Source organism: Eubalaena glacialis, chromosome 3 (genome assembly GCF_028564815.1).
Source record: "Eubalaena glacialis isolate mEubGla1 chromosome 3, mEubGla1.1.hap2.+ XY, whole genome shotgun sequence".
Taxonomy (NCBI): domain Eukaryota; kingdom Metazoa; phylum Chordata; class Mammalia; order Artiodactyla; family Balaenidae; genus Eubalaena; species Eubalaena glacialis.
Window position 1 is genome coordinate 139,671,170 of NC_083718.1, and position 10,557 is coordinate 139,681,726.

General features: G+C 50.0%; 1 protein-coding gene across 2 annotated transcripts in view; it reads right to left on the reverse strand.

Moving 5' to 3' along the window:
• CACHD1 (cache domain containing 1) overlaps positions 1-9,065 on the reverse strand; it is a 211,610-nt gene extending 202,545 nt beyond the window's left edge. For both annotated transcript variants that reach the window (XM_061184082.1, XM_061184081.1), the window contains exon 1: positions 8,220-9,065. In XM_061184082.1, coding sequence (XP_061040065.1) covers positions 8,220-8,459 — 240 coding nt within the window. In that variant the 5' untranslated portion in view covers positions 8,460-9,065. The remainder of the gene's footprint in view (positions 1-8,219) is intronic.
• Between the last annotated feature and the right edge of the window lie 1,492 nt (positions 9,066-10,557).

Consider the following 10,557-nt stretch of genomic DNA (forward strand, 5'->3'; position numbering starts at 1 on the left):
CTGACTTTCTCTCTGGTTCTTCCCAGTTCTCATGGCACCCGGTGATCCGTGGATCTGACAGGTCAGGGAGAAAAGGCATGCCCAGGGCAGGCCTGCTGAGCCTGGGTTTTTACAGCCCCTCAGGGCTGGCCACAGGACCACAGTGGGAGGCCAGCCAGCCTGTGTGCAGGCCAGAAGCAGGGAGACCGCAAAGCAGGCCCTCCCGGAACTGTACTGGGGGAGGCAGAACCTAGGTACGGAGCAGGCCATGGGATGTGGTGGCTGCTGATGGTGCCTGAATCCTAAATCACTGCAGCTGAGCTTTCTAGGCACCAAGCTCCTCATTTCTCCAGGTTCCTATTCCCCCCGCGCCCCCCCCAGAGCACATCTCCTCCAAAGACAAAAGACTCAGGCACAAGCAGCAGCTAGTTCCCAACTCAAACACTAAGAAGCTACCGCCAGCCATGTTGAAACAAAGGGGAGAACCTATGAGAATGGAGGGAAGGAGGGTACAGCCACACTGAGCCCTTCATCTAGCCCTACCCAAAGATCTCCCCCAGACTGTTCAATTGCATGAGGCAGTACTTACTTCCTTGTTCAAGCTGTTATAAACTGGGTGCTCTGTTACCTGCCATGTGTCTTGACGGACATGAAGGATCCAAGGACCCACTACCTGACTTCTGTCTACTTCTCTGACCTCTTCCTGCACCCTTCCTTCCCTCCAGCTCTCTAAACTCCAAATCTTAAGGCCATTTTTCCACTCCTTGAAGGCGTCATCACAAAGGAGACTTCTGGGAACTGCACTCTCTGACTAACCAACTCCTATTCATTCTACTTTTCCTGGAAAGCCTTCCAGAATCCCTCTGCACCCCCAAATAGGTTAACATCTCTGACATACTTTCTCCAAGCATCCGGAACCTCCTTTCTCATACCATTCACTGCCTTGGAAATTAACCGATGGCTGCCTCAGAACGAACATAGTGCCTGGCACCAAATAAACATTCGATGACCATTTGTTTAAGTAATTAGGATGACAGGGAGCTCATCTCCTAAAGCAATCCAATTTAGAACTCTTCTAGCAGAAAGTTGTCCTTTCTATCATACAGAAACTTGCTTCCCCATAACCTTTACACACAAGCACTGATTTTATCTCCTGGAGCTCACTGAATAATTCTAATCCAGACACTGCAAATTGGTGGCCTCTGGCCTGATCCAGCCTACAGGCATGTTTGCTTTGGCCCACACAATGTTTTGTTTGTTTGTTTTGTTTTTTAAATGTGAATTATTTGCCAACATTTTAAGAATCAAGAGATTTCATCTAAAAACCAGATACCCAGCTTCTCCTGAAAAGTGAGTCATGTGGCAACACGGGACCCTCATTGCCACCGGGCAGCAATCAGAGGAGCTGAGTAGCAGCTGCCTCCTTTCAGCCCTGACACGTGCCCTCCTGTTTACAACAGCCAACACCATTCCCTACTGACCTACACCTGGCCCGCCTCACTCATTCTGTCTAACTGACCCCTGGCAACGTCAGAGTTAGCAACCCCCGGTGTAACCTTGATCCCATATTTTAGCATTTCTTTCTATACTGCCTTGACCCATTCAAGTTGGTTTAGCCTCTCCGGTAAGACACAGCTCTTGGAGGGAAAGCACTGGGTATCCTACACTGTCCCTGCACTCTCCCAGCCTCTGATTCTGCAACAAGGCACCCAGGGAATATCTGCTGACAGACTCATCAGAAGATAATTACATATATAATCAGCTTTTCCTCTTCAACCTCCCCCTCTCCCTCACAGCTTATTTTGCCTTGTTCCTTTCTCACTCCTGCCTTCCTTCTCTGCAAGAGGGAGAAAGCAGGAGTAAGAAGACGGGGCCCGTGGCGCATCGGTCAAATACATGTGCTCAGACTATAAGCTGGCCACTGAGAAAACATGGAAGCTCACAGCCTCGTGGGGAAAGCCAGGCATGAAAATGAGGGTCAGATGCAAAAGAATCTTGGGCATTACATCTGGAAGGCAAAGGAGGCTGCTGGGCAAAGGTACTAGCTATGTGTAAAGGGCTAGGGGACACAGTGATCATTTTGCTCAGGCACATCATTATAAAAAAAAATTATAAGTATATATCCTCCAAAATATTTGTATTTATGGATTGCAAATTCTATACATTAGTGCAGCAATATATTATGCATATTATAAAACATTAATATAGAAATTAAATAAGGATGCAATAAAAATGTTATGGATGAAATTCTGTGATACCTGGAATTTGCTTCAAAATAATCTGCGGGGGAGGGGAAGAGCATGTGGAGGCAGAGGCAGATCTGAAACTAGTGTGACCACAAGTTGATAGCTATTTAAGCTGGGTGAGAGGTACAGGAGCATTCTTATGCTATTCTCTTTACTTCTGTATATTTTTTCAAGTCTCTGCATTTAAAAAGCTTAAAAGTAAATAAATAACTATGAATAGCAGGTCTAATACTTTCCTCACAAGCCCCAAAGGATGGTTTTGCATCACATCCCTGAGGTCCGTGCACCATACTTTGGTAACCCCTGGGCCAGAGGACTGACCACATGTTTCATTCGGGCTCTGGAGTTGCATGTTTGTTGGCTTCCAGGTTCTGTGCCCTGGCACTAAATAGATTGTCCCATATTTATTTGTGTTTACTGATTGTTCCTATGTTAGACCTTGTGCTCAAAGATACTTCCCTCCATTAACCAAATGCAGCACGAAGACACTCAAGTTCAGGGTGATTTAATAACACGCTGGAAGTGACATAGTTAATAACTAGCTGAGTCAAAACTGTCGCCCTTTATATGTTTTTGACTTCCAATACACTTTTACACCAGGTTCAAGCAGATTCAAAACAAATCCCACTGCACATAATACCTAACATCCAGAGTTCTGCAAGTTTCCTGTCTGCTCATCCACTTAAGCTCAAGGAAGGAACTCTTCAAGCAGCAACCAGAAATAGCACCAAGTTAGAAAGTGTAAAACCATCTCCTTCCCCTCCCCCACACCCCACCAGACTCAAGTACGACTGGCAGGAAAAGCATAAGCACAGGCGACGATGCCAGCTAAGACAGGTATCAGTGGAGAGGAAGGGGAGGAAGTACTAAGCACACCAGGGAGAGTCCCTCAGAAGTGATTCAACATGCTTTTCCTTGAGCTCATTCTTACCAAGTTCAACTCAAAGTCATCTACCAATGGTCAATTTCCCTCTACTCCAAATGTTCAATCTCAGAAGAAAACAAGGCCGCAGTTTTCCCACTAGGGCTTATACTGCACACGGGGCATAGAATCAAACAACATTATTTGCAAATACAGGTGATTATTTCATCCCTAAAACATTCTCGATTGCCTAAGTACACATTCAAATCATCCTAAAACATGCCATTCCTGGTATGATGGACATGATTAAGGGGCAAATGCCAACCTTGCCTAAACATAACTGCAAATCAGCACGCAGTTATAGTAGAGCCACCAAGATGTTTATGTCCAATAACCACAGGAACTCCGGGCGTGATGGCCAAAGAAATGAGATAAGACGTGTGGCCATATGCAGAGGTACAAGAGTCACAGCCACCCCCCTTTTCAGGTGCTTAAGATATAACAGCTACCTTGTCCAGTACCACCAAAGGGCATTAGAAATGTCTGGTGAACTGCTGATTTGGTTACCCTTAATGTCTGAGGCTGTTTCTGCCTGCAGGACTGGCCTCTGTGTGTGGACAGTTCATTTAAAAGGCCAAGGGAGGAGTAGCCAACTTCCCTTACCTCACCAGATGGGCTTCGGCAGCCCTCCTCTGTACTCTTATAATGCCCTGTTCCTCTCAATACCATGGCACTAGCCCACTGCTTTCTAACACCTCTCTGCCTCTCCCTAACCCCCGTATCATACCGCCTCCTTTTGTATCTGCCTGCATCATCAGTTGAGAACTTCAGGGCCTGGAGCAGGCCTTATTTACCTTGTATCCCCAGCTTAGCCTAACCCAAGGCCCCTCATAGAATAGAAGCCTCCCCCAAAAGTTTGTTGAATGTATGCCAATATGAAAAATGAACTTACGTAATGCTGTCCTAGGGCATACAAAGAAGGCCTCCCCTTTCACTTTCAGCTGTAGCCACTGTTTACAACACTGCTCTGTATTTTCAGTCAACACCTCACCCCTACAGAGCCCTTCAGTTTCTGAAGTCACGGCTGTCCTGGCTGCTGCTCTTTCTTCAATTTGAGTTCAACCTCAAGTTTGTGCTTCCGGTATCTCTTCTGTCCCTGCTGGAAGGACCCTCCTCACCCACCCCTCTTCCAGGCCCCAGCTGTCTGAACAACCTGCTAGTGTGTCTGCCAAGTTCACAGTCACTATGCCCAGCCCAGCAGAGCTGAGTTAGAGCTACCATCAAGGCGGGCACCCTGGACGTGTGCCAGGCCCTTGCTGTTAGGAAGCCTGTATTGTCATATAATGTTAAATGGGCCTTATAAGTGCCTGGTGAAATGGCTCCCAGAGCCCGATATGTCTTCTAACAAGCAGGCATTGTTGCTTAACTGTTGTACCTGTGCAACCTTACCTCCGCCTGCACGTTGCAAACCCCTTAAGGGGTTGTGCTGCGATACCTCCCTGTAAATCCCCCAAACACCCAGCTAGCATAATGCTCTGTGCCCAGCCAGCTTCCAAGGAATATTTCTCCATTTAAGAACAACCACGTCCATCAACAGTTCCCAGCCCCAGCTTCACATCAGCAGGTGCCTTCACACACACTATTGCCATTAGGTTCACAGAGCAGACCTCTAGGAAGAATCATCATTTCCAGGTTTGCAGATAAAGATCACCCAACTTCTCAAGTGGCAGAGCTGGAACTCAGGTTTCCAAATATCCAATGTGGAGTTCTTTCCACTCCACGATGCTCCTCGATAAAAACTTGTTGCATGAATGAAAAAGCAGAGGCAAGCCTCCCTGGACACAGCCGCTCTCTGCTCCCTAGATCTCAACGTTGATGGCTTCACTCCACGAGACCCCTGAGGAGATGATGATTAGGTTTTTGACTTTTACCCATGATGTATGGGGTCTGCTGCCAGGGGGTCAGTATTCAGTGGCAGCTTTCCCAGGGCACTGGCAAAATTAGTTGGTGCAGATCATTTAGAGTTTTTTTGTTTTTTGTTTTTTAATTTTGTCCATTACTAAAAAGGAACCACCACAACAGAAAAAACATGAGCAGGCAGCCTCCATGAGAAAACCTTTCCAAGAAAATCTTTAAGATAGATCGCTTTTCAAACTGTCTTCTCTATCAGCAGGCACAAAAACTATGCCATGGGAAACTACAGTGCTGAAAGAAGGCCTGGGTTTTGTTTTTGTAAAATTACTCCTTGCGCCTGTCCTGTGAGAGAGGCGGCAACAGGCCTCCTTGGAAGGCCACTTCGCGATTTCTCAAAATTAAAAATGGTCCTTGGAGAATTTCAGCAGCAGCAACTTAAGTCTGGAAATAGGCTTTTAATGTATAAACTGACCTACAGAAAGTTTCTTGTCAAAGAAGATGCTGTCCTGAAAGGTCTGCACTGTACTGGAAATGCCAAGGTCAAGTGAAAAGAGTTGATCCCTTAATCAAGGGAGGACATTCTTTTTCTGCAAAGAGACATCATCTCTCCCCAACCCCCTCGTATCTACAGATGGAAGTTTGACCCTGCTCACCTTAATGCCCAAATGAGGCTACCTGCCTCTGAGCAACAGATTAGCTCCACAGCTATAAAATCCAACATGTCACGAGGGAGGACTATATTATCTGCACTTTAGGGAGCTAAACCCATATAATTTCAGACACATTGAACAAATCCCAGAGGTTTACAGAGGAAAATGTGAGGCTCGAAACCTTTGTTCTAAGGGCAAAAAAATCTAACCTGCCTTAGATTTTTACAAGTGTTCCCTCCCCCCAAAAGCTGACAGTCTAACAAAATTGAAAAGAGACCCTTTCCCCAATTTTCCCAGAAGGAGGCAAGTGGCAGATCAATGTACAGCTCAAGAAGAAGAATTTAAATACAGTATGTGCTGCTCCTTTCAAAAAAGGAGAGAAGCCACTTCACATTTTGCCAGACAAAACCCTGTCCCCAGGAGGCCAGTTTCCACAATGAGGTTGCAAAGGTGTTAGAAAGAGGCCAGTTGGAAGGAGATAAAGGGCCATTTGGGCACAAACCCCCCACTGATCAGAGCTTTTTTTCTAAAGTGTCTCCTTTTCAACAGAGAAGCCTTTTAAAACTACATTTGCTTTGGATCCCTACCTGAATGACAATGTGTTGGGATCCGATTTCACCTTTTGTCAAGGATCGGGTGAGAAACAGTAAAACTGCTGTCAGCATCTTAGAAAAAGCTAGTCCTTAGCTTATATGGTGAAGGGGGGAAAAACCCCTGAGGTCCCTTGTCCAGCCCTAGTGATGGGATGAAGGTGATAAATGCCTGCTAATCTTACAAACACAGTCCAAAACTGCAACGTATTAAATTTCCTTTATTAAAAGAGGGTCTCTATGCAAAAATACAATTGTTTGTCCTCTGAATTGAAACAGTCATCAGTGGAAAAAGAAATCCTCGTTTTTCCCTAACATTTTAGTTCATTTCCTCTAAAGGTCACTTCACTCCTAAGATCTCTGTCAGCAATCCTCAGAAATCAGAAAACGCATATGGAAAAAATTATAACTTAATCTGAACCCAAAAGATCTGCATAGAAAAGTTAAACGATGTATCTTAAAAGCTTGTCTACTATTATGCAAATGAAGAAAAATCGGACTCTATTGCACTTCAGGGCCGGTGCCTGCAAATAAACGCAGCATTGCCATTCAAGCAAACCATCCACTCCTCAACCTCACCTCACTCCTAAAACAAAACAAAAAACACAACAGTCTTTCACTACAGCGGTAAAGGTCTGTGGAACTAGCTTTAGGAAAAACTGTATCATCCTGGGAGGAGACTGGGGCGTGGGGGGCGGGGGGGCGTAGGGTTAGGGAGAGAGGTTTAAAAAAAAAAAAAGACTTCAGAAACCTGAGTCCCAAGTGACTTTAAAACACCTCTCTCGGTGGGAGGTAGAAGGGTGGTCACAGTAGAATCGAAATCAGAAACCTATTTCAAGAACACATTCCTGGAAACTTCGCTCTTTCGAAGACCACATTCATCACCATTATTATTGTTAGAATACATAAGAGGATGAGGTTATTTTACGGAAGAATGTTATAGCAAAGGTTTCAGACTCGGAATGTCATCTCAACCTCTCCTCCTAATCTAGTGGGCCAAGGAGGTTAAAATAAAGGCGAGATAGAATCTCCAGGTGGTTTCTGTTTAGCAATTTTTTTTACTACTATTGGTTATTAGTAACATCTTCAGGATTCCTTACTAGCCTCGGGCAATCTTTCTTTAGCCCCTTCCTCTCCTGGGGAGGACGGACCTGGTAAACAATTTAGAGAAATGGGAACCTTATTCACTATGCTCCCTTTTCCCCCCCCCCCCCCCCCGCCAAAAGGCATACACAAAACAAAAACAGCCGACTGCGCGCAACCGACAACAGCGACAGCCGAAAGCAGCAACAAAAAAAGTCCACCACACAGGATGAGTCGGGAATCTACCCCGAGTCTACCAGGCCAGCCCCTCCCCCAATACACCCGGGCGGGGAAAGGGAGCGCGGAGTTCACTCTCTCGGCCGCTCTCAGCCGGGACCCTGGTGGCCCCGGAGCTGCTGCGCACGCAGCGATGCCTCCCCTCCCGGCGCCCACTGCTGCGCCTAGGTCTGGGGGACCCGAAGAGGTGATCAAGGGGGTACACTGGGGGCCTCGGAAAATCATCCGGGCCAGGCGGGACCGGCTGCCCTGGGATGGGTACACAAAGAGGGAAGGGGAGTTTGCAGGGGTGGAGGGGTAAAAAAGACTGCGGGGAAATGCGTGCAAATTAGGAAAGGAGGTGCGAGGGAACCTGAGAATCCTTGCCGAGATAATGGAACTGTGCCGGGGGGCGGGGAAAATGGGTTCTGTGCAAAGGGCAGGGGCTTCTGCAGAGGAGAAAGGGAAGGGGACCCGAGTGCTTGGAAGAGGAGTTGGTGTGTAGTCAGGGGGTCCATGGGGAGGGCGGAGGTGTCCGGGGCAAAGGGGGCTCTGTGCATGCCAGCGAGGTCGGTGCTCGTTTAAGGGGACCTGTACTGGGGATGAGACCGGGCTCTGCGCAGAGGAGATAGGCGGGATGCCTGGCAAGTTCGCGGGCGCGAGGGGGGGGGGCCCTTACCTGCATGGTGACGACCCCCAGCTCCTCGGCCGCCAGCCTCCGCATCTGGCTCGCCAGCACTTGCGCCTCGTCCAGGATGGAGAAGTCGGCGTCGGCCCCGGCGCCCAGCAGCCAGCCCGCGGCCAGGCAGAGCAGCCAGAGGGGCGGCCGCCGCGCCCCAGCCCGGCCGAGCGAGCCCCGACCCCCGCGGGCCAGGGCGGCCGCCTCCGCCGCCTCCTCTTCCTCCGGCTCGCGGGCCATGCCGCCTACCCCCACTCCCCGCCGACGGGCTCCAGGCGCCGGGAAGCGGGGAGGGAGCTCCGGGAGGTGCGCCCAGGGCCCGCTCCGCGCACCCGGCAAAACTTTCTCGCCCTTCTGTAGCCGCCTCTCAGCGCCGCGGCGGCTCCCGAACTTAGGGGGCGCCCGGCTACGGCGCGGGAGCGCGGGCGGCCACCATCTCCGGGCTCCGGTGGCCGCGGCGGGAGAGGAAGCGGCCGCCCCAGCCGTCCGCGGGACCCCGGCGCCGGCGCGGCCCCCGCGGTGCGGCGGGCGGCTGGGAGAGCTGCGGCGTCCGCACCGGGTGCGTGGCCGCGGGGCTGACAGGCGGAGCCGCCGAGCTTTCGCTTCCCGCGGGTCCCGGCCGAGCGAGGCGGCGGCGGCGGCGAGGGCGGGCGGCTGCACCCGCGGAGGAGGAGCGGCGATCGGGCTGCTATGCTGGCGCAGCCACCCGAGCGAGGCGGGAGAGGGGGAGGTTTAAAAAAACAAAAACAAACAAACAAAAAAAGCACACTGAAAGAAAGAAAGCCAGCGACGGGGGAAAGGGAGGTGTCTGGTGCCACCACGCTGCGCTCCAGCTCCGTGCACTTCCCGACCCGGCGGCCGCCGCGGCTGCGGTGATTTATGGAAGCGGGGAGAGAGGCGGGGACATTCCCCCGGTCGCCCCTCCCCTCTGTCTCCCGCTCCCGCCTCAGAACCGGCCCCTCGAGACGCCACGGGCCCGAGAGCAGGCTCTCGGCTCGGGTACCAGCCCTGCCGGGGGTGGGGTCCCTGGGACCTTCTGGTTGCCGGGGACAGCTGCCCACCCCAGCTCTCAACGCCTCCGCCCTCGCGAGGGACTCCGGGGTCCCACCCATCGAAAGTCCCTTTAAGTTCTAGGACGTTGGCTTTCTGCCTGGCGGAGATTCGGGAAGGAGGGGACTGCTGTTTGGCGTCCACTGCCCTTCTTCGATGTTATTAATAACAATAGCTAGCATTCGTTGAATCAACGGATTCCTTCGATGTTATTAATAACAATAGCTAGCATTCGTTGGATCAACGGATTCCTTTTTTTTTTTTTTTTTTTGACCAACGACTCTGTGCCCGGCCCAGTGCTCTGGGGTTTGTATACATTATCCTTTAATCCCCACCACATCCCTGTGAGGTACTATCTTTATCCCAAATTTTTAGGTAACAAAGACCGAGGCTTAGAGAGGTGGAATGAATTGCCGAAGGTCACCCAGGGGATAAGAGGCAAATCCAGAATTTAAGCAGATCCGAGACTCTTGCTCTAAAATAGGACATAATTCTTTCTGCCTCTCTTTGGAAATGAACCATCTGATCCCGTCAAAAGCAATAAACAAAACAAAACAAAACCCACAAAACTACTGAGCGGGAATTCGCCCCACAACAACTAATTTCTCTGAAGCCTGGGGAGGCAGTGTGCTTCCTTCCTTCCTGCTCCTGACTCCTGGCTCAGGCCCTCTGAGAGATCACCTGTTGGAAGCACCTGGAACAAATGGATGAAGGTTGTAGTAGGGGCCATTCTTAGAAGCCTCTTAAGGTTCCGGCTTGTAGGTTCCTAGAGGACAGAGCCGTGCCCAGGAAGATGAAGGCTGCCTAGCAGAGGCGGTAGCCGGACTAGATCTCGGCTTTGGTGTTCTCTTCACTTTACAGCAAAACCTTATGTTTTACTTCTTTGACTATATTGTATTAAAAACCCATTTTGGGGCTTCCCTGGTGGCGCAGTGGTTAAGGATCCGCCTGCCAGTGCAGGGGACACGGGTTCGAGCCCTGGTCCAGGAAGATCCCACATGCCGCGGAGCAACTAAGCCCGTGCGCCACAACTACTGAGCCCGTGCGCCACAACTACTGAAGCCCGTGCACCACAACTACTGAAGCCCGTGCGCCTAGAGCCCGTGCTCCGCAACAAGAAAAGCCACCGCAATGAGAAGCCCACGCACCGCAACAAAGAGTAGCCCCCGCGAACCGCAACTAAAGAAAAGCCCACGCACAGCAACAAAGACCCAACGCAGCCAAAAATAAAATTAAATAAATAAATAAATAAATAAATAAATAAATTTTAAAAACCCATTTTGCCTCG